We start from the raw sequence: 23,515 nt of genomic DNA on the forward strand, positions 1-23,515 counted from the left end.
TAGGGAAATTTTAAAATAAGGCTTATTCATGGGCTTTTGGTATTTGGATGGGAAAGTCACTAACTTGCAGGAATCCTTTAGAAATGTATGACAGTATAATATATGTCGCTTTATGTGAAATACTATATTCTAGGGGATATTAATGATTAAAATTTTGTTAGACACTAAATTTTAAATTACTGTAGAATGACTGAATGTCTGAATGTACTAGATGCCAAATTTTAAAAAGCATTTAGAAAACATTTTGACTTAAATTTTCATTAATTGTGCCTTGACTTGGTATCCAAAAATAAGTGCATACATACTATTTATTTGGTGCTAGGAAATGTTAACAAATTTAATCCTTTAATAGATGCTCTTTAAAAAGGAGTCTTGCTGTATATATAACTGTTAAAAGGGAAACTATGTATGTGGTATAGTATATAAAAGACACTGTCAGTAATTCTATTATGTACTCAGTTTGAGGTCTCAAATGTAGTTATCCTCACCATCTTACTGTCTCTGTTAGTAGTTTTGGAGTCAGTTTCCTGGTAAGTAGCTAAAAGGTCCTTAATCATCACACCTAAGCATTAACTGCCTTAGCACAACTTTCCCTAAAAGAGAGTATCAGTACTTTTAAAAGAAACTAACAGTGGGGCTGCTATTTGTAATTTAATTTGCTGTTTCATACCCCACGCCCATCCCCTTCTAAGCATTTTGTCCTGGTTTGTTTCGTCTAGTTGCCTTTTATTCCCCTTTTAAAGAGTTTTCAATGTTCCTTTACTTCCTTTTTTCTGAATTTAACATCAGATTTAAAAGTTGGAAGATTTCATTTTGTTTCATTTTTAAAGTTTTGCTGTGCTGGTGTTCTCTCATGTCTTGTGCATCCAGGGTCAAAAATGACAAAACCTAGTTATTAAATTAGGTTTAATTTAATAACTTCTACATTAAATTAAATGCACATCTCTATGGACTGCATTGGCTTCAGTAAGATCATGGCTTAGGAAATGATTTTTGGATTGTGGTTAGTGTTTCGAGGATTTGACAAATCACATAATTAGAGTTTTAAACATTTATATCGAGGAACACAGTGAGTGGGAAACTTCTGGACTGGGTCTGGCCCAAAAAATAGTTATTTCTTTGATTAGCTTGAACTAATCCAGGTTTCATGAAGGCAACTTAGGTTTTATAAATAGAATTTTAACTGATGGGTAGCTAAATCAGAATTTTGAAGAAAAATCACTTTATTTTTAACCTCTCTGGAATCTTTAGCTAATGAGCATGTATAATAAAAGCAGTTAAATGATAGGCTTAGCTCAGGAAAGCCCAGAATTTACTGCCTTTCAGTCTCCACTTCTCCCTTTCCCTAATTCTCTTAGATTTTCCCCCTCATTTACTCTATCTTGGTTCCTTTCTCTTATCTCTCTCTCCCCACTCCCCTCTTCCAGCCTTCCCCCCTGCCCCCCAGCCTTTTAATTTCCCTCTTATCTTACTTGTCTTTGTCTCCTTCTTAACTGGCCTTTCAAGGAACCAAAGTATATTTTTGTTGTTTTTACTATTAAAGTGTATAAGTTCCACATTTTCCCCAATTAGCTACTCAGTTTTCATATTTGAAGGGGGAAAAGAATTCCTGGGTAAGGTACTTGCTTAGCAAACATCTTTAAGCAAGATGATGAACAAAGGAAGATATTGCTAATCAAACATCCTCACATTTCATTTGTAGCCTATGATGTATGTTTAAATCTGTTTAATTTTTCTTATAATGCATTGCAGTTTATTGGTGTTTAGATAGGGAAAGGGTGTTTTTTTTTAAACAAAAGCCCATGTAGATGCATTCAGCTTGGATTACTTAAAGTATTTATGCTATGAATGCAAATGACATATAGATTAGAATACTCTATCTTATAACCTTTCAGTATTGGTAAACTATCACAGAGATGCCTTTTTTAAACACATAGTAAAAAATACTTCCATCTTTAATTCTCTCCAAGTAATTTCAAGATTTTAACATTTTTCTAATTGATGAATAACTTAATTATGAGACTTCATGGGTGTAATTCTCTTTGTGATGGCCATGCTTTTTTATGTATGAATATTAATAAAATAGCACCCAGCTAGAGTTGATTATTACTACTTTTTATTTCCTTAATACTTTGCTTAAAAGGTAATTAAAAATGGAATTTAAAACTTTTTGGTACAAAAGTTTCTTGAATAAATAAGGTTAAATAAATAGAAACTCTGAGATTCTGTATTTTATGAAACCTCATAAATAGAATTTGGATTCGGGAATTGCTTTCCCCCAGACAGATTAGAATTGTTACAAATGAAACATTTAAGAATTTATAGTAGGGAGGATTTTAATGCAAGTGGTTTGAAAATAAGGGAGCATGAATGACTCTAGATATCACTATTCAATAAAACTTTCTGTGCTGAAGGAAATGTGCTACAAATAATGATGTCCAGTCAGTAGCCACTGGCTACATGTAGCTGTTCTAATTATTTAAAAATAAATTTGAAAAATAAGTGTAAGATTTTTACAAGAACAAGGGTTCAAAATTTATCTCAAGTCTTTTAGACTAAGTCAGTGCCCAGACAGTTTGGGGGGGTCAGAAGCTTAACTTAATGAATATGATGGTGAAGATGGCCTTTTAATAAACCAATGAATTAGAAAAACGACAATGACTACTTTCATAGATTCATGGGACTGTGAAATTCAAGAAAGCTGTTAGCACATTATTTTTCCCCTGTCCCAGAAAACTGTCACTGACTTCTTGAAAAACACCCAAAGAATATGTTGCCAGTTTTCCTTGTTAATATGTTCCAGTGTATGTTAACTGTTATAGCTAGGGGATTTTCCCAGTGTATAAACAAAAATGCTTTGTTTAATCTAATCTGGGAGTTAATTTAGTATAGATGCCCACTGTGGTGTTGGCAGTGGATGCACAGGTGATCCTAGCACTGCTCTTTGCCTCACCCTTCTCTCTTTAAAGGATACATATACAGTTGAGGAGATGACCAGTTGGGCTGGAATGTTGGTCCTTGGCCCTACAATGTCAAGCATTATAGAATTGTTTCATGTGCCTAACCCTCTGCATAACATTTACATTGGACTCATCCAGAGTCATCTATGCTGGTAACTCTCAGCAGCCGGCCTATTAGACTGCTGTTGTTAGGGTACCTGATCCCAAAGCAGTGCTTGCTTCTCCCCATCAGTCCCCTATATGTAACACCATATGAAGAATGTGAAGAACTATTCTGGAATTGACCCATTGACTTCCAAGAGGAGATACATCTTGAGAACATTGTCCTCAGCTCATTGCCACATCATGGTTAGATTTGTATCAGTGTGCTATCAGTAGTCACTGGAAGCAATGAACCCATCTTGTGCTTTTGATTCTCAAGTTGCTGTTTGGGGATGACATGAACAAATGAATTTATACCTCATCTCCCTGTTTTGTGCCAAGGTATGGCCTGTGCTGAGATTCACAAAGAATTGGCTTTGGGTTCTTAGCTTTAATGAACACACTTTTACTTAAACTAGCTCATCGTATTTCCTTTGAGGTTACTCTAGCTAGTAAAAGGCTAGGATGCTAGCCTTCTTTTTAAAGGCTAGGATGCTTTGAAGGGAATTCGTTTTTCTACATAGTTTAGGTAATCCCATTTACTAGATTTTATAAAGCAAAGGTGAGAGATCTTGAGCAGGGAGGCCTAGAGAATGAACTGAGTGGCAGAGTGGCTTCTGTGATCAGCTGAGAGAGATTGTGGTCATTTGGCCCTGAAGATAGAGCCCTGACCTTGCCACATACCTTATCCAGCCCCTTACTACAGCCCTGATATAGTCTGTGCCCACGGGTCACTGCATCAGGTCCAGGGCAGTAGCATGGTGAGGTTAGCCAGATGATGGCCTTGAGCTAAATGTGTGTGTGTGAGAGACAGAGACAGGTCCCAGACAGGGGATTGTTTGAATTGTTTCTGTCTATGCTTTTAAGTTGCCTTTTCAGGAAACCTAGTGACTGTTTTAGAAGTAAATTTAATTAGATTTTGATATAATGTGTACAGCTATGTTATATGAATAAAATGCTAGTCTGACTGTTAAGCAGTAACTTCCCATTTATTTTTTTAAGAAGTGGGTGGTTTAAATGGAGTCAAATACAGAGATTGGTTAGGCATTGAGCATCAAGAAGACGGTGGATGAGCTGAAAGTTGGTGAGGCATAGAGGAGCAATTAAGAGCATGACACCTGTCAATTATACACATTTCTTTTCCTTTCACTTTAGTTTCCACTGGCTCCCTTGCTCAGCAGTATGCGCACCCTAATGCTACCTTGCACCCTCATACTCCACATCCTCAGCCTTCAGCCACCCCCACTGGACAGCAGCAAAACCAACATGGTGGAAGCCATCCTGCACCCAGTCCTGTTCAGGTAAGGAGGAACTGAGAGGCCTTCACCAGCACTGCTTCATCGTGCTGTTTATTGAGTGTTTTCTTCAGTGCCAGGCAAGATGCTAGGTACCACGTGATCAAAACACCGAGCAGCCCTGCCTCATGGAGCCAGTGTACAGCTCTGCAGGCTGTGCCCCCAGGTTTAAATTACCTTAAGGTACATATTGAGAATAAGGTGATGGGGTAAGTTCTGGAAACTTAACCGATATTGAAAAATCTAACAAAGTAAGGAATTGGCTTGGGACTTTTTAAAAATCTCATTTCTAATGTTTACATGATGAGGGTGTTTGTTTTTTTTCCTGTTAGCTTCTTTCATCATGTTTGTTAAGAAGGCACTTAAGGAGCTCTTTGACATCTGTCAGGCCCCTGGAGCAGTACTCCTGTTTTACCACTGCTGGTTGAGGGCTTGTAGGCTGAGAATCAGGCTTGCAGCCCAGACAGGAATGTTTGTGAACAGGAGGCACCCCCACCCCAGCCCTGCTCCTACTCCCTGTGTATTCTCTGGTACCTGCCATTGCTCCTCATCTTAGATAGGCCCAGAGGGAGCCTGTTGTCATATGCAAAACTCAGCTGTGTGTGTGACCCTTAAACTGCTCTTCCTTAAAGAAGATTTTCTCAATTCTTTCCTGTTACTTTGCAGCACCATCAGCATCAGGCCGCCCAGGCTCTCCACCTGGCCAGTCCGCAGCAGCAGTCAGCCATTTACCATGCGGGGCTCGCACCAACCCCACCTTCCATGACACCTGCCTCCAATACACAGTCGCCACAGAATAGTTTTCCAACAGCACAACAGACCGTCTTTACGATTCATCCTTCTCATGTTCAGCCAGCTTATACCAATCCACCCCACATGGCCCATGTACCTCAGGTAAACCCGCTTTAGCCAACTTTCTGTGAAGACCAAGTAGGAAATGAAGGTTGTCAGATAAGCAGCAAAGAGCCAGCTGCTCTTCGAGCCAGGAACCCCTGTGTGTGATGCCATTTGCTTGTCTCCTTTTTTCCACTCAAATACATGTGATCTGGCCCTAAATGAATGTTTGTGTGGTTTTGTAATGGGATCAGTGAAGTTGCTGATTGGTCAGTCTTTTAACATTTCCCAACTGAGACCTTAAAAATATCTTTGACTCTGGAATGCAACCTAATTCTTTCCTTGCTGTATCTGCTTTGCTATGTTTATATAGCTTCATTGCTATATATACATATACATACATATATTCCCCCCCAACACAGACACACACAGACACACACACAGACACACACACACGAGTCTGGCAAGGAGGATGGGATTTCACAAATTCTCAACTCTGAGGTGACTACACTGGGCCTGACCACTTGAATGTTAGTCACACGAGTTCCTAAGAAATATCTGTACTTGTTTTCCCTGGCTGTTCCTACATCTGCTTTGACCATATGTTGTACTTCTTGAAAGGGCTTGACCTTGTACATTCGTGCAGTGTAACTTGAAGCTGGAAGCACCCAGGTGTTCCCATTTTTCTTAAAGAGCAGCCCTGGAAGCCCTTTGGAGCTCACCTCCAGCAAAAGCTTCTAAGGGTTGAAAGGTGTGGTTGCTTTCTGCATCAGCTGCTGACAAAAGTCCAATGCAATCCAGGGCCAATTTGGATTGTCTTAATGAGAGGGAGCTGCACCAAAGTTGGGCTCCAACACTGTCCTTTTAGGCCCTCCCTAGAGCTGTTAAGGGTGAATCGGCTGTATTTGTTGTCTCTTTTTGCTGCTTTCATAACAGAACTCTTCTGGGTCTCAGTTAGCCTGCCTCACTGAACTCCGTTTCATGTCAAGCAGTACACCACTGAGGCTCTGGCGTGGTGGGGCTGGAGATGGTGCTCAGTTGGAGCTAACTCTCAGAGGCGACCTTGTAACTAGCGTTCCACAGCTCTGGGAAGTTCGGGCATTCTCCCCAGCAAACGTGTAGGTTCTGTAGTGTGGCGCACTGCAGTGGATGATTTGCTTTTGATGGTGGGGAGGGGAGCCGGTTTGGTCAGGTGTGGGGCAGCATGGTTTGGCTGAACCAGGAGCTTCATGAGACCAGGGGGCCTGTAGATGTCTAGCAGAGGCTGGTGGCTAAGTAGGTATGTGAATTTACATGTAAGTTGGGGTTCCTAAAACCTCACTTTTGTGCTTTTGTGCTGAAAGAGCAAAAAGGTTAATATTTGCAGGGAAGCCCAGATATGCCCTGGGTCCCTTTGAATATGTAAGAGTCAAAACAGCATTTCATTCAAGGCTTATCCTGGTCTAGAACAGTGCACAGCATGGGAGGCAGGAAACGAGGGCTCTTCCTGGCTCTGCCAAATCCCTGCAGAGCTGCGATCCAGCTATTTGGGCCTACTAAAACCTTGCCAACTTGACAGTGAGACCAGGTTGAACTCATTACCACCTGGTACAGAGAGACACTGGGCTGGACCAGATAATTTTAGATTACCCCTTCCCACCTCACTGGAGCCATTCACTGCAACTCCTGCTGCTGCTGCTCTATCGGCGGATCTTTCAGCAGAGCAAAGGGGCCTGAGAGGCTTTTCTTACCGCCTTGACTCATTGTTCACTGAGGTGTGCTGGTGAGCAGGCAAGAAGTAGAGGGGGAAAGGCAAAGAGAACCTAGAACAAAGTTAACAGTCCCTGCTTATAATGTAATAATCTGCTTTCTTACTTGAAAGAGATGTTATCTGTAAAACTATTCAGGCCCCACATGGAAGCCAGAGTCTAAAGCATCATTGCAGGTGCCTCCTATTAATTTGAGAAAGCTGCGCTTGGATCAGGGATCTTTGTGAAGACCTTGCCCCATACATAGAATCCAGTCCTCAGAAATGTTGAAGGCTAGGACACTGCAGCCCTGACTTTTACCCAGGCTCGCTGGGTGCCTGCTCCCTCAGCCTTGCAGGATCTTCCAAAGGGTGAAGCATGTCTATAGGTCAACTGATGGATCCACTAGGGAATGTCCCCAGAGGAAAGAAAGGGCCCTGAGGGCCCACTGTTGCCCTTTCCTGAGAGCCCCAACCCAGTGAAAGGGACACAGTTGACATGTTGTTTAAGCTGGAGATGTTGCCTGTATGCGTAAAAGAGCTCTCTGTTTCAGGCTCATGTACAGTCAGGAATGGTTCCTTCTCATCCAACTGCCCATGCGCCAATGATGCTAATGACGACACAGCCACCCGGCGGTCCCCAGGCCGCCCTCGCTCAAAGTGCACTACAGCCCATTCCAGTCTCGACAACAGCGCATTTCCCCTATATGACGCACCCTTCAGGTGAGGCGTGTGTGTGCAGGGGCCGCCGGGCACCCCAAAGCATTCTGCTCGCACAGGTCGAATGGCAGGCCGGGCCAGCGCTTCAAGCCCCGCATCTGAGAACTAGCAAGACCCGTCAGAGTGTACACAATAGGGACTGTGATGATCAGTTCAGTGTCAGGGCCTGAGGCTTCCGGGAGCCTAGTCTGTGTGTGTTCTGATGGTATACAGGATTTGGCTTGATGAGAAGCAGCAGCAGCAGCATTCTGTGTAGCTGATGCATGCCTAGGACTCAGTTGGCCTTCCTTGTTATGATAGGTTGGACAGGGCAGTGTTTTCCTTCCTGAGTCCCAACAGTCTTGACATGTGGGGGGTTACTACCATGGCAGAGTTTGATTGTAGCTCTGGAGACTACCACTGATGAGAAAGTGCTGTGTATGGATTGGTTTCGAGTATAGTATTAGCTCCAGTCTATGCCCTGACAGGTAGAGAATGCCCCGTGATTGTGCTTTAATACTTGATGGTGGCCATGGCGATATTTCACAGTCTAACCTGTTATTCTGAAAGCAATACTGGTGCTTGGCTATTATTTGGGGAGGGGATATGTTAAGGCCTTTTTTGTACCCCATGAGCAACAACTCTTCTGGGAGTTTTATCTGAAATGGTTTTATGTCTGACTGGTTTGTTTCTACCCACCCACCTACCTTCTCCCCCTTTTGGTACAGATGCGGTGGGTGGGAAGGGTAAAGAGTGAATTAAATTTTGAGTCTTGTTCAGGTAGCACAAGGATAGCTTTACAGACATGTGCTGCAGAGACACTAGGCTAATGTGCGGTGTTGCCAGTTTTCTGTTTAAATATTCACTTTTCTTTTTTACAGTACAAGCCCACCACCAACAGCAGTTGTAAGGCTGCCCTGGAGGAACCGAAAGGCCAAATTCCCTCCTCCCTTCTACTGCTTCTACCAACTGGAAGCACAGAAAACTAGAATTTCATTTATTTTGTTTTTAAAAAATATATGTTGATTTCTTGTAACATCCAATAGGAATGCTAACAGTTCACTTGCAGTGGAAGATATTTGGACCGAGTAGAGGCATTTAGGAACTTGTGGGCTGTTCCATAATTCCATACGCTGTTTCCAAGTCCCGCAAGTACCCCAGCTCTGCTTGCTGAAACTGGAAGTTATTTATTTTTTAATGACCCTTGAAAGTCATGAACACATCAGCTAGCAAAAGAAGTAACAAGAGTGATTCTTGCTGCTATTACTGCTTTAAAAAAAAAAAAAATCAAGACTTGGAACGCCCTTTTACTAAACTTGACAAAGGTTCAGTAAATTACCGTCAAACTGACGGATTATTATTTATAAATCAAGTTTGATGAAGTAATCACTGTCTACAGTGGTTCAAGTTTTAAGTTAAGGGAAAAACTTTTACTTTGTAGATAATATAAAATAAAAACTTTAAAAAAATCAAAAAATAAAAAAAGTTTTAAAAACTGATATCAAGTTAATGTGTGTTTGTATGAGCTATTTCCATTATAGGATACTGAATATCAGGGCAGGAGGGCTGACTCTGCTGTCTTAATACCCTCGAAGGTTAGCTGTCAAATGATTTTTCTTCTTCACCTTTAGTTCTGGTTCAAGGTATCTCTAGAAAAAGACAAGACTGAGAGATGTTCTCTTTGGTGGCTAGAGGTCTGCTTCAGAAGGAGGAAGGCTGGCCAGAGTTGGGCAGTGCCGAAAGTCCACATCCTCACCCTGACGCTGATTCTGTAAGCTTCCTTTTTAATATCTCCTGAACCCAAATGAGTTAGTCAGAAGTTGTCCTGATTCAGGCATCTGTCTGTTTTACCAGTAGGGGGCAGGAGACACACACACACACACACACACACACACACACACACACACACACACATCTGTAATAAAGAAATCCAGAGGGCTGAAAAGATGCAGCGATGTACAAAATAGCATACTCCTGTAGACCCCTAAGCATTTGTTAATGTCTTCAGTTTGTGGGAGCAGGACAAACAGGAAAAGCAAGTATTTTGCAGAGACTACAGTCATAATAGACAGATAGAGCCTTTAAATACTGTGGTACCAAATCAAGATTCTGAAAACTTTGTTTTAATTCACATGTAGCAATTTGTACATTTTAGCAAAATTTGCATTCTTCAACAATAAGTTACTTATACAGTACATAAACAATGCATACAAATTTGCCAAATACCTTCTGCCTATAATGATACAAGATGAATCCATTTTCTGTGTTGTCATTACAATGTGCTGCTTATTCCGCTAAACACTGGATGTCAGATGTGTCCTTGTTAAGAGTCAGTGGATAATAAATTATCAAGTTCCTCTAGCCTGTGGGAGATGTTAGCGTTCACATGACATTTGTGATAACAGACTTAGCCCTGAATAATAGCATAAAGGAATCTAAAGCAACCCTTAGGGTTCAAGGCCTTGATTTTAAGTTAAGAAACTGTTATGTAAAAATAGTGTTCTCTGGTTTAAGATTTTAATGATTGCTATTCCTTTCTCCTACACGGTCCAGAAATGATCAAAGGCAGAAGATTTATACCAGATAAAGCCATATGGATTGCTGGTCTAAAATTCAAGGCAGGTTAGTTGACTTAATTCTTTGGTGCTGGTGACTGTTAGTTTGTAAAAGTTCATTGAAGTCAGGCGAAGGAGGTGATGATGCTGGGAGCAGTTAAGCTATCCTTGTTGTCTGTAATTAGAGATAACTATAGGGCTTGTGATGCTTACTGTCCAACTGGCACTCAAGAGTCTGGCTCTCAGTAGAGGCTGCTGGCTTGGCCTCTTGCCGCCAGCAGTGGTCACATTGAGGCTGGAAAGAGGGTGGTGGAATGTGCTATGACTGCGGTGGGCTGACTGCAGCCGTCAGGGTTGCTGCCTCGCTGCCTGTGACAGCATCAAGCCCAGGGACCCACTGCCCCCGTTCCTCCAGCTCAACCTGCTCTAGCAGAAAGAAAAGGCATTGACTTAGTGTGTCGCTTCTTCCCAGGCCATGAGGGGCCTTTTTGTCGGAATGTATTTGAGCTGTCCTGGTAACTCAGACACATTTAGTAAAGAAATGTTTTTCTTGAACATTTTACACTGAAGCAGTCTGGAAGTGGATGACTCTGTCACAGATTCTGAGCTTGTACTTTGTAGCCAGTCGGTCAGAGCTGCTGGCTTGCTGTGCCTGGCTTGCCTCTTGGCACTACCTGAGAATTGTATGTTGAGAGGCTGTTAAGAAGTGAGTGCCCCTGGCTTGTGGATATCATATCCCAGATGTTTGTTTACCCTTCTGGTTGGAGGGAGGGAACTTACTTGTTTGGTTCATTGTCTGCTTGGCCCCTTTCCTGTGCAGACAGGGGAAAATCTGTACCAGTGACTTGTCAGCATTTACTTTCTATGATGAGCTTTCTCTTGTAAAAGAGAAATCCAAAACAGTGCCTAATCCTGGTCTACACTTTGCTTAGCATTCATTAATCAGACCTGCTTGATGTGTAGAAAATGTGGCCCTTAGAAATAGACCACAACTCTAGATCAGGGTTGGTTATGCTTTACCGTCTGTGAAAACACCCAGGACTGTTGGTTTCATCTGTATATATAAGGTGGGGGGAGGGGCACGCCACACAGCTTGCAGGATCTCAGTTCCCTGACCAGGGGTGGAACCCACGCCCCCTACAGGGAAGCACAGAGCCCTACCACTGGACCGCCAGGGAAGTCCCAGGAGTGTTGGTTTTAAAAGTGGAAGAGAGGTGGCTCCTGACCTCCCTGCCGCTCCCAAAGTCTGACCTCTGACCTCTTGGAGTAGAGAATGGCTGGAGGGAACAGACACACGCCTCACCCCAGATAAGGCAGGCAAGTAGTTAGTTTAGGCCAAGGTTTAATTTTAGCTTTTGACTGATGTATCTATAAATGTTAAGCTGCACTGAACTCCCAGTTTCCTAGAAGCCACTTCGATGAGCCCAGCGGCTATACTGAACGGCTCTGCTCGCACCCACAAGCAACTGACTCCACTCGGTCACTGCCTCCCTTGTTTCTGAGCCTCTGCATGAAAGTTCTGGGAGGAGCCAGCCCCCTATGAATTGTATCACTTGTGAAAGGCAAGTATAGATGGAGATTTGACTGCAGGACCTCCCTGCATGGTAGAGGTTATGTGTGCCTATGTATACGTGCACACACATGCTTCATCAGATGAAGCAGTGGTTACTGCTGGAACAGAACACTGATTGTGGGCTATTAAAGGAGTTTCTCATTAGCTGTGGCACCATTCCTAGCTTCCATTTTGGCTCAAGAATGAGCCTAAAACCTTGTGGGATAATTTAATAAGCCTTTAGACACTTGGAGGCTCTGAGCCAAGCCCTGTTGGTGAAGGATTTACTAGAAAGGGCCCAGCAGCCCTTTATTCCTTTTTCCTTGCCCCTCCCTTACCCCTCAGTTTAACTCTCACCATAAAGCTGCTGTAAACCAGAATCCAGTTTTTTATTCATAAGGCACCAGGGTGGAATTGTTCCTTGCCACCCTCCTATTTCAGTAATTGCCTGAATTTCCCTGAAAGGGTGACACACTTCACTTCTCTACATTTAGGAAGGACAGTGGCTCCTCAGCAACAGGTGATGGTCCTGAGGATGCAATAGACAAGGAAGCCAGGCATGCTGGCTCGAACCAGGAACTGGTCAAGTAGGATTTGCATAGCTGTCTCTGACTACAAAAATCGCATGGGTATTAGTTCAAACAGTGCAATGAAATAAGCAGTGGTTTAATTTTGAAACCCGAATCCTTTGAAAAATTAATCTGAGGTAAAAATGTTTAAAATCATTTTTGACCTTTAGCTTGTCCATCTGCCAGAACTTTGTTCTAAAGTTGAGAGTCGAAGCAGGATAGGTGTGGTCACCTGTGGCTTGGGTACAGCAGACCCGCCACGTGGACTGAAGCTATAATGGGAAAAACCACAGGAGAATCCAGGGCTTGTTAGTGTTTTGGGCTTCCTGATGGGCCCCCTTCCCCCTCCCCCCTCCCCAAGTAGAAAGTCTGCCAGCTGGGACAGTGTCAGTGAAAAAGAGAACAAGTTTCCACTGCCAACTCCAGCCCTCAGCCCACTGCCCCCTCTAAGAGTGATGGGGCCTGGTCCTAGGGACCCAGGGCAGGAGCTGGCGACATGCACGAACAAGAACTACATCTGTAAACAATAAGGAGAAAGCCAGGTGAGAATGGAACTTCTAGGATGGAAACAATAAGGAGAAAGCCAGGTGAGAATGGAACTTCTAGGAGGCCCTTTAACAGGCCTAATTGAAGGGTCACATCCAAACTGGAATGAACAGTTAACAGTGTCCCTTAAATCTCTCTGGAAGGAAGGAAAGAAAGTTACATTCAGAAGTTCACATCTCTGCTTGCTTGTGCTTCTCGGGGGCCTCTGGGAGGCCTGTCAGAGAGGTGTGTACTGATTGTCTATGGCCCGCAGGTGGCTCCGGGAGGAGGAGTCCATTTCATAGTCCGAGTCCCGGGCCCGACTGGTGGGCTCGGGCTCCAGGTGCCGCAGGCTGTTGGCCAGTTCCTCAGGCGAAGGCACCAGGTGGAAGATCTGCTCTGGGGGAGAGGACCGGCCTGGGAGACCCTCTGGGCCGAGCCCCCGTGGACAGCCAGAAGCGCTAAGGTGGGGAAGGCCCAGCTCTGAATCCCAGCGAGAGAGGGAGAAAGGGAACAGGACAGTGTTGGAGGAACCTGGGGGACAAGTGACCAAGAGAGAGACCACACTGTCAGTCTTAACAGGGTGGAGGCAAGTGTTGGAAGGACACAACACGAGGTCTCGGTTCCCAGTGCCACCACCCCCTTTATCAAGGGGCATTAGGGTCACACCTGGCGGCTGGGAGACGACTACCACATAGCTGGACAGCCGGACGTCACAGGCAGCCCCACACTCGAGTGGGATGGGTGAGCATTGGAAGTGGTGGAGCATGTCCACAACCGAGGGGAAGTGGAGGTGTTGCACACGACACTGGCCCCGCTCGGTCAGTGACAGGCGCAGGTGCTGCAGGAGAGGAGGACAGTAGGCTCAGGCATTGGCCCCTAAGGGCCTTGAACCTGGCCAGGGTGCAGCCCACCTGCCTTGCCCCATACCTTGGCTATGCCCTGGAAGTTGAATGTGAGCACGTACTCCCCACGCCGAGTCTCACTCTGCCGTACCAGGAACACTCCGTGAGCATCAGGACCCTGCAGCTGAACCAGCTGAGCTGCCTTCACTCGGGAGATGGGGCCATGGAACCAGGGGTAGCAGGACAGGAAGTGATCTGTTTTCTGGCAGGCTGGATCCAGCAACCCCCCAGGAGAAGCACCTGATAGAGAAGGAGACGGGTGATGGTGATCCTTTGTGTGCCTTATGTCCTGGGCTGAGTTCCGACACACCGGAGGACAAAGGCCCTGACCCCTCACCTTGGTTCAAGGAATCTGTGCTTCCCCTTGGAGAGTTAGATGTGCCGGGCTCTAAGGCTGAGGGAATATGCATCTCTGGGTCTGTGCTGAGTCTGCTGGAGAAGGGTTGGGGTTAAGAATCTGGGTAGGTCAGGAGGAGCAGTAAAAGCTGTGCCAGGAGTGGGGCCCTAGGGTCTCACCCTTGGCCTGCGCACTCCCGGAGCTCGGCCATCCATGAGTTCAGCTGCTGCTCATCTCCCACCTCAAAGATGATGTCTGTCCGATCCTTCACCTGGCAGGGAGAGAGGGGAGAGCTGGGTGGGATCCCTGAGGCCTGTGTCTATTCCTCCCAGGTGTGGAAAGCTGTCACTCACCTTCAGCACAAAGGTGTAGAGGTTGTCAGGCATCTCGAGACGTGTGCATCGCCGAATCTCCTGGATGCTGGAGCAGGCTGCTTGTAGCTTGGGCTTTGAACTCTAGGAGACCAAGGCAGACATTCACAGGCCTGTCCCTGATGGCCCTTCACCCACCCAGGCCTCTGCCCTTTTCCGCAGCCTCCCCAGGGGCTAGCTTGCTGAGTGCATGCTCGTGGTGCTGCTGAGCAGGCACCCCAAGCCTGGAGTGCGTTCTAGCATTCTGCCTTGCAGGAGCCTGCAGAGGGCCCTCTGCCTGTAGCCACAGCACCATCTCCCCCGACCCCAACACACACACACACAGAGCTCCCCAGCACCCGATGTGGCCTAAGGGCCAACCTCTGCTTCACCTGGACCTGTGGACATTCCAGCTCTGACATGTCTGTTGGCTGATGCCTGTTGCCCTTCCCACTGGTGGAGCAAAACCCCCTAACCCCCTACCCTTGCCAGTCACAGTGGCTGCTGGCCGCCTCATCGCAGTAAACCCAGAGAGGGGACATGAGGGTATCCAACCCAAGTTCCCTCTATGGTGCTGACTCTGCCTGGGGGCCCAGGACTTTATCATACCTTTAGCTCCGCTCCTCCGCAGGCTTAGGAAGCAGATACTATCACCACATCTTAAAAAGAAGAAACTCAAATCTTGGAAGTAAAGTCATTTGCCTGAGGAAGTGGCGATCAGGTTGTGAACCCTTATCCAAAGCATACAGCCTACCTAGAACCTCAAATTCCCACACCTAGCTAATCTGTCCTGCCTTCAAGTCTTAGGACAAGGAGGGGGTTGGCAGAGTAGCTTAGCTATGGGCTCTTGGGGCTCTTTTGCCAATGTGCCCAAAGGGGCAATGCCTGGCATGGCTGCCCTCAATTACAGCCAGCCAGAAGCCCACACAAAACCTGGGGCCCAGCAGTCTCCCATGACATTCAACCCACGTGGGGTTCAGAATGGGTGGGAGATGACCCCCCCCTACCCTTTTGCCAGCAAAAGGGTCCTGACTGAACCTGGCTGACCCTGCAGATGCTTGTTCCCGGGCCCAGGAGCTCTCATCGTTTTCTCAGAAAGGAGATCACCCCCTGCCCCCATCTCCTCCACTTCCTCCTGTGATAAGACTGGTAAGATTGTTTCTCTGGGGTCATGAGATGATCGATGGCTGCTGCAGAGGCCAAAAGAAGATAAGAGTGTGGGGGAAGGAGCAAGATATGGGGAATGGACAGAGGATACCCAACTGGGCCCTCCTCCCTCCAGCAGCTTTTCCTAAGAGCCAGGAGACAGACAGCAAGGCGCACCTGGAAATACCACAGCTCCCACCAAGGCAGTGCCGGCTGGGGAGGAGGAAACGAGGCAGGAACAAAGGTGAGTTCCAGGCACAGTGGCTTTGGCGGACCTGACCTCCATGAAAGGTGGTGCAAGAGTCAATCCTCAAAGCCATACACTTAAGCATGCTTCAGACACACAGGTGCCAGGGTCCTGATAGAAGGATGGTGACCCCAGGACTGGGCAGCCTGGCAGGAGAGGGTTGGTCAAACTGGGGCTCTTCCTGGTCCAGGCCCACCCCCAGAAGGTCTTGGAGCTGTCAGTCCTGCCCTGGTTGTTGGACACAGCAGTCTGGGGAGAACAGCTCTGGGAACAAGCTCAGAGAGGTTGCTCTGGGAGCCTCGCCTGGCACCTACACAAGCACTGGACACGCTGGAACGCATGGGAAGCAGGGCCTCTGCTCTCCCAGCAGCTTTCACTGTCAGCCAGCCCCTCTGTCTCTATTTCCCGTCTGCAAAACAGGTAGGTGCAGAGGGCTCCTTCCTCTTGCTTTTGCAGTCGGCCCTGCCTGGACCCCCAGCCTCCCCACTGTCTCTGGGCTCTCAGCATCACTGGGAGGAAGCAGGCCAGGCCGAGAGGGTAACAGGCCTCATCTCCCTTTCAGTTCCGCTCTGGGCCCTGGGCCCTGCCCCCAGTGTGAGTGCCAAGATTACTGGCAGAGCCTGGTTTCACTCTGAAAGTGGGGCCCTCCATGCCAGCTTCACCCCCAGCAGCTGAGAAACCGCTGACCTGACAGGCAGTGAAGAGAGCATTCCCCTCCTCCCCCGACAGCCAACCCTGGCCACACAGACGTCCTGGCTCCCCTCTGCCTGCCGGCTGAGCGTGATACGGGTTCTTTGGTGTCTTCACGGTGGCCCAGGCTCACACAACCCCAGAGGCTGAGCCGGGGGCTGAACCCCAGCCTGCCAAGGACCAGAGCCAGTGCATCTACCATGCTGCCTGGTGGGGGAGATGCCAGGGGCTCTACCCAGATTGGAGGAGCAATTGAGAGCACAGGGACAGACATCCCCACCTATGGCCACAGCCCTAGCTGGACAGTCCAGAGCAGGACTTGTGAGCGCCGGTCACTGTGTGGATGGACCAGTGGGTGCCTTTCTGACTGAACAATGTGATGGAACAGAGCTCTGGTGGAGAGAGCCGAGCCCAAACCGCAGCTGCAGGAACACTTGGGGGCTTCAGGTTCCCCTCTTCTCACACACCCTATTCCACCTGCCACGCAGAGCAAGCCAGGCCAGCAGCTGCTCTCTGGACCCACCTCAGAGTCACACTGTGCTTGGGTGATCAAAATGACCAGACCATCCCAGTGTTTGTAGTACAGGCAGTAGTAGACTGTCACCCACCACATCCTGCAGCATCCCTCCTGGGGAGCTGTTCTCATTCTTAGCTCCCAGCATCCAAAAAGCCAATGGCCACTGTGCCTCCAGTGGTAACCCATTTTTTTGTTTGCTCTGGCTGCTAGGAAGAGTAAAGACAAAGATGTAGACCAGCTTTGACGCTGTCCTCACAGTAGGGCTTGCGTTTCTAGAGCTAACTTTATCCAGGCTTCTTAATTTTTCTTATTCCTCTAGGCACTAGGGTTCAGTCTTGACCCTACTCTTCTTGTATAACCTTGGACAAGCGACTCAGCCCTCCATGCCTTAGTTTTGTCATATGTATGTATGGTGGAAATATTTAATAGTCCCTCTCTTTCCACAGGGTTGGTATGGTGATTGGGTGAACTATTGCAAGTGAAAGAAATACCTGATAACAGCTGCTGTTAAATTTCCAGGCTGGGGCCAGCCAAGATGGGAAAAGCCTGCTTGGGTTGACTGCAGCGTTACAGTGCTCCCATGTCACAGGACTGCAGTACGGCAGCGTTACAGTGCTCCTGTGTCACGTACAGTACTACAGCTTCCCCTGAGCACACACCTGCTTTCTCTCAACCTTACACACCCTGTTTGTAATGTGCTCCCTTTCTACCTGTAACGAAGTTGACACATAATATAACCTCCCTCCCTACGTACCTACCCTAAGTAAGATAAAAGGGAAGTAATGAAATGTAATTGATATTAAAATAAAATGTATATCACTGTGACTATGCATGACACACAGTGAACTACTCAGGTGCTTCTGGGTTTGAAGAGATCAAGGACATGAAGGTGCCAGAGGGTGGGTAGGGTGAGCCCTGAAAGGACAATTAGTCTGTTCAGTGGACACGGCAGGAGCAGGAAGTTCCATGTGCTTGTACATAGACAGAGCAAAATTCTGGCCCTAGGTTTGTTCTCGTGCTTTTGGAGGGCGTTTTGGTCAGCTGCCTAGCCCGCAGGTTCATCCAGTCCGCCTCAGCTCCCACTGTCCAAGGACTCCTTTCTCCCTTGGCAGGGGGCCAGGGGCAGGCGGCCTTTTGGGCCTCGAATCTGCCTGGAGGGGATGAGAGGAGGACTGGGACCAGACCTGGCCTTTCTCTGGAGGCCCTGCCTTCCCTAAACCTGCTGCCACTCCCTGTGTGCTCAGGGGCGGGGATGGCCCATCCAGAGTCTTCCAGGGTACTGGGCTGTACCCTGCTCTGCCGTGTACTCATGGCCATTCATACCCACAAGACCCCAGCAGAGGTTCCGGTGCCCCAGCAGGAACAAAAAATACACACAGGATCACAGAGCTGTGAGAGCTCCCAGAGAAGGGAGACAGACACCCAACAGGCAGGGGACAGTAAGGGCCAGGACAGGCAGGTGGGAAGGCAGTGAGCTCCCCAGGTGCCAGGATGACCCTGGCAAAGGCCCTGAGGTGGGGAAGCACAAAGGCACAGTGAGACTGGCACGCAATGAGGCAGTCCCCATGGGACCTTGAGGCTGTGGGAGTCCGTCGGCTTATTCTATGGTGGAGCTGTGGAGGTGAGGTGGGCAGCTGACGCTCACATTAAATACTTGGGCAGAAGCAGGCCAGCTAGTTGGGCCCGACCCCGCTCTTACCCGCCGCCTCTGTGGGAGGCTGGAGGGGAAGACAACATCCAATTCACACCCAAGCAGTAAAGGGCCTGGCACGGAGGGTCCCGTGGTATGGGCAGGCCGAGCCCTCACAATGGCCTTATTCCATCCACTGTAGGGGCCTTTATCCTTCAAGGGAAAGCCTTGAGGGGAGACCTCCCACCACCATCTGGAATCCCCCAGGCCACACCAGCCCCTTAGAAGTCTTGCCTCTCCCAGGGTTTTGGGACCCTCATTCCTGTCCTATAAAGAGCAGCAATGGGACAGGAAGTAGGACATAGTATACGGCCCGAAGGTCTTGGTCCAAGCCACACTCCTCTGTCATGGCCCTCACGCCGTCAAGGTAGCATCCCCATGGCCTAGAGGCAAGGTTAGACGAGCCCTAGCTCCACCACTTATTACCTTTGGGATCTTGGGCGTGGCACTAACTGGCAGCCTCAGTTTTCTCTTTGGTAGCGTGGGAACAGTAAGCAGACTCCAGGAGGAGGAGGATGAGTGTGCAGTCTTTGATGGGGGCCTGAAAACTTAAAGGCCCAGAAGAAATTCTAGACCCCAGTCATGGATAACTGAGTCCCCCAACCCCAGGCCACAGCCCAGAATCGATACTGCCTGTATGGATGAATGAATGAACAAATGGACGAAAAAACATTATGGGAAAGGCTTAATCATGCCTTACTGATTGTATCTAAACAACCTTAAAAAAAAAAAAAAAGAAAATACCCTGTCTTGTTCCAAAAATTTTAGTCCTGTTATAGGGATACTCAGAGTGGGAAGGGAGACAACTGCTAGAACACAGACCAGAGTTTCACTTGCCACCAATTTGATTCTGAGCTTCCTGGCAGCCAGTGCAAAGAGGGATTCCCCAAGAGAAGGCAGCCCCTTGTGCATGGAGAATCACATGCACAGTAGTACATTAAAGGCTCTGAGAAGACCTGAAGCAGAGAAACCTGAACCCGTGTGTTCCCCAGACTTTGGCCACCCTGTGTCCTGCTCAGAAGCCTCTCTGGGGTCTGCACAACCACCACAAGCAACATTGCCATCCTGGTTTTTGGGAATTAGACAGTCCTGGCTTTGAGTCCCAGCTCTGCCTCATCCTCCATGGACAAGTGACTCACCTCTCCTAGCCTCAGAATCCACTTTTGTAAGGTGGGGTAATAGTGCCCCTACCTTCCGTGAGAATTTGGCAATACAGTGTGTGCAGGGTATGGAAAGGTCCCTGGGGACACGGCACAAGGTGGGGATGAGCACAGGGCCTTAGGAATGCAGTCCTAGGAATGCCTGATCTGCTCAGAAGCGAACAGCCCCTCCTGAGGAAGCTTTCAGCTTTCACAGCTATCTTTCCACAACAAGACCATGAGCCCAAGGCGGCCTCCCTGCTCCCTTTCCATCTTTGTGTGTCCTCTGCCAGGCATAGAGTTAGCGGCTTTAAATGTTTGCTGAGCACTCTCCAAAGTGGAGAAGGTGGAGGAAAAGGCACTGGAGGCTAAGGGTATGGCAAGAGCTAACATCCAGAGACCAGAAAGTACAGTCAAATCCACAAGCTGGCAGGGGAGTTTGCTGTGGCTAGAAATGGTACTAACAGACCCTCTCATACCACCCTTTAGTGAGCACCTACTATGTACCAGGCACTGGGGCCTGGGCTATCCATCCAGGACCCCTTTGAACTGCTGAATTCACAGACCAGCACCATTTCCAGAAAATTCAAATTTCAAAGAAAAGAGCATCATATTGAGGAACGGAGGTGCCAGGACCAAAGAAGTAGGAAGGTCACTGTTCCCAGAGTGGAGGGCAATACTTGACATGACTATGGTGATACTTTGAGACCACCCTGCTCTGGGGCACCTGTCTGAGGAACAGTGGTGGGCGCCTCCCATGACCCCCCCCCCAACAGCCCATGAGGCTGGTGTTTTTATCCCCACTTGACAAATGAGGAGCCAAGGCTAAGGGAACCTCCCAGAGGGGCTGGTCACAACACAGGATGCACAACCAGCGGGCCTGGGTCCTCTGGAAGTCAGCCCGGGATCCGTGTTTAACGTGGGCCCTGGGTGCGTCTGGAACCCACGGCATCTGAGGGGAAGGCTGGGCAGGGGGGCCACACCCACCTCCCTCCCCTACTCTCCTTTCCCCAGGCACAAGAGACTTGGAGGAGGGAGGGCTCAGTCCATCCCACAGCGGCAGAATGGTGGATGCTGGGGCAAGGGCTCTGGAACCAGCTGGCCTGGGGGCAAAGGGGGTGCTCACAGGGAGCCCCCACTAAGCATGAGGCGTCAGAAAACAGGGTGACACCCTGAACCCCCTGCGAGATGGGCAGCATCAAAACTGAGTTGCTGTCCATCAGTCCCGCCATTGCTACTCCCAGACCCATCCAGAATCCAGCTACTTCCCATCCCCCTCCTCTGCTGACAACTCTTCTGTGGGCCCCATCTTGCTGGTCCTCGCCGTGGCCCGTGAGATGCTGCATGACCTTGTTACTGTTATCTCCTCAATCTCATCTACTGTTCCTCTCACTCACTCCGATCCAGCCACACGGGCCTCCACTGTTCCTGTGATGTAGCAAGCACACTCCCACCTTGGGGCCTTCGTGCCTGCTGTTCCCTCTGTCTGAAAGGCAGTTTGCCCACATTTTCACAAATCGGGCTCCTCTCGGATTCAGGTCTCAGCTCAAGGGTCACCTCCTCAGGAAGGCCCTCCCTGTCCAGGTGTCTAAATACACAGAGTCACCATCACAGAACCCCTTTACTTCCTTCACTGCACTTATCAACCTGTGAAATGCTCTCTGTGGGGACTTGTTCTTGTGGCATCCCCGGTACCGAGCACGGTGCCTGGTAGGTTGTAGATGCTCACTTCATTCCTATACAAATATTCATCACAGGCCCCTTGTTCGCCAAGTATCGTGAGTGCTGGGGATAATAAGTAGGGCCCAGGACATGGCCCCCACTGCAGACCGCCCATCGCCATGAGGGCTCTGGAGGAGTGGCAGGGATACGTCAAAGCAGGGTGATCGGGGCGAGGACGGAGGATGCGAGGTTGGGCCTCCAGGGGCTCAAGCCGGCCAGGGGAGAGGACTGGCTGAGAGGAAGGTTCTGGACACCTCACGGAACACATCAGGCTCGTGTTACAGATGGAGGAACAGGGACCCTGAGAGGCAAAATTACTTGTCCCCGGCCACGGGGAAAGAAGCCAAGAGCTGGGGCTTGGACCCTCGTCTGCCCAGCCCCAGAGCCCACACCACCCACCCCTGTCCAGCCCGTTCCTCCCAGCTCATGTTCTCTCCCACCACCAGGCCTGACCCAAACTGCGGGTCTCAGCAGAGAGAATCTCCCCTCCTCCAGGGAGCCTTCTCTGATCACCAAGTTGTGGTCAGTGCGATTCCTGTGCCTCTCCCTCGGCATGGGGCTTATCAGCCCTGGCCATAATTTCCTGAAGGTGCAGCTGCCCCCACCGCCTGCCTGGGAGTTCCTCGGGGGGTGGGGACAGGGCACCAGGCCTTGTTCCCAGCTGGGGCCCAGCACCGGGTCCAGCCCAGAGGAGGTACTTGGAAAGGGTTTGTCAGATGGATGGGTGAGTAGCTGCTAGGTGCCTGGGGCCTCAGCCCTCATGTCTTGGGAGCAGGGGCAGATGCGGGGGGTGTGGTATCTCACCCCCTTGTTCCCCGGCTCCGTAGGGGGCAAAGTGAAGGCAATGAGCCCGTTACAGGGGCTGAACAAATGTTGGAACTACAGGCCACAGGTCACTTCCTTCCTCTGCCCCCAACCAGAGCCCCGCAACACACACACAGGCCCTTCGAGTGCCTGCTTCAGCCGCTTTTTCTCCGCGTGAGCCTGAACAAATCATTTCACTTCTCTGTGCTTTTGTTTTCTCATCTGTAAAATGGGGGTGATGTTGGAGTGCAACCCCAGGGCTTCTGTACGTGAACCTGCCTGTCGCCCTGAGTGCACAGGACTCTCCCAGGTCTCCCCCTTGGTCTGCTCCCTGTTGCCTCAAGCTCCCTCTCCCCGCGGGGGAGCAAGAAAGGGATGGGAGAAGCTTCCTTAAAAGCCACATGGATCAAGTCAGTTTCCCCTTTCTGGCAAATGAGAGCCCGCCAGTGCCAGAAGCAGAGCTTCTCCAGAGCCGACACTGACATGGTGAGACATCCCCCAAGCATAACCACACTGCTCGGAGTCCCCATCATTTCGCCTCCCTCCTCTGGGTGGCAGTCCCAGATCCCACCCTGAGCGACCAAGCCTGAGGGTGGGGGCCTGCGCCCCCACTATCGGACCCAGAGAGGCCCTGTAGGAGGGGTAGCCAGCCAGAGATGCTGAAACAGACAGGGGCTGGGGGCTCGTCTGAACCCCACCTGCAGTGAGCTCCCCCTCAAGCCTGTAAAAGTCCCCCCGTCCCAACATGTCCGAAAGACAGACTCTCAGTGACACAGACACAAAGCCCCTTCTGAGAGAGATGGCGACCACCCCCCCACACACACAATCACAGAGACTGGGACACAAAGCCCCTCTCAGATGCTAGAGCAACCATCCCCTCAGAGACAAACTCCCAGAGACAGAGACCCCCATAGAGAGAGGCAGCCCCGAACACACACACACACAACCAGTCTGGGACCCCCTGACAGCCACTCAAACCCCTCCCGAGACGTGGGTGTCCTGGTTCACGCCAAGTGGTTGAGTGTGGATGACCCAGCTATGAAGACGGGCAAGCACTTCCGCTCTGAGGCCGGCTGGGGGGGGGGGGGGGCGTGGCCAGAGGGGGGCCCACC

The 23,515-nt window shown here is 49.0% G+C and overlaps 2 protein-coding genes across 2 annotated transcripts in view; one reads left to right on the plus strand and one right to left on the minus strand.

Moving 5' to 3' along the window:
- Positions 1–8,565, plus strand: part of ATXN2 (ataxin 2) — a 122,582-nt gene extending 114,017 nt beyond the window's left edge. The window contains exons 22-25 of the mRNA XM_007464876.1: positions 4,257–4,402; positions 5,063–5,290; positions 7,511–7,679; positions 8,537–8,565. Of these exons, the coding sequence (XP_007464938.1) occupies positions 4,257–4,402; positions 5,063–5,290; positions 7,511–7,679; positions 8,537–8,565 (572 nt within the window). The remainder of the gene's footprint in view (positions 1–4,256; positions 4,403–5,062; positions 5,291–7,510; positions 7,680–8,536) is intronic.
- Positions 8,566–13,094: 4,529 nt separating this feature from the next.
- The window catches only part of SH2B3 (SH2B adaptor protein 3), a 26,842-nt gene continuing 16,421 nt past the window's right edge, over positions 13,095–23,515 (minus strand). Inside the window, exons 2-7 of the mRNA XM_007464868.1 lie at positions 14,452–14,553; positions 14,278–14,369; positions 14,099–14,193; positions 13,787–14,001; positions 13,526–13,697; positions 13,095–13,390 (exon numbers count right to left, since the gene is read on the minus strand). Coding sequence (XP_007464930.1) covers positions 13,095–13,390; positions 13,526–13,697; positions 13,787–14,001; positions 14,099–14,193; positions 14,278–14,369; positions 14,452–14,553 — 972 coding nt within the window. The remainder of the gene's footprint in view (positions 13,391–13,525; positions 13,698–13,786; positions 14,002–14,098; positions 14,194–14,277; positions 14,370–14,451; positions 14,554–23,515) is intronic.

This window comes from Lipotes vexillifer, unplaced genomic scaffold (assembly GCF_000442215.2).
Source record: "Lipotes vexillifer unplaced genomic scaffold, Lipotes_vexillifer_v1.1 scaffold2030, whole genome shotgun sequence".
Taxonomy (NCBI): Eukaryota; Metazoa; Chordata; class Mammalia; order Artiodactyla; family Lipotidae; genus Lipotes; species Lipotes vexillifer.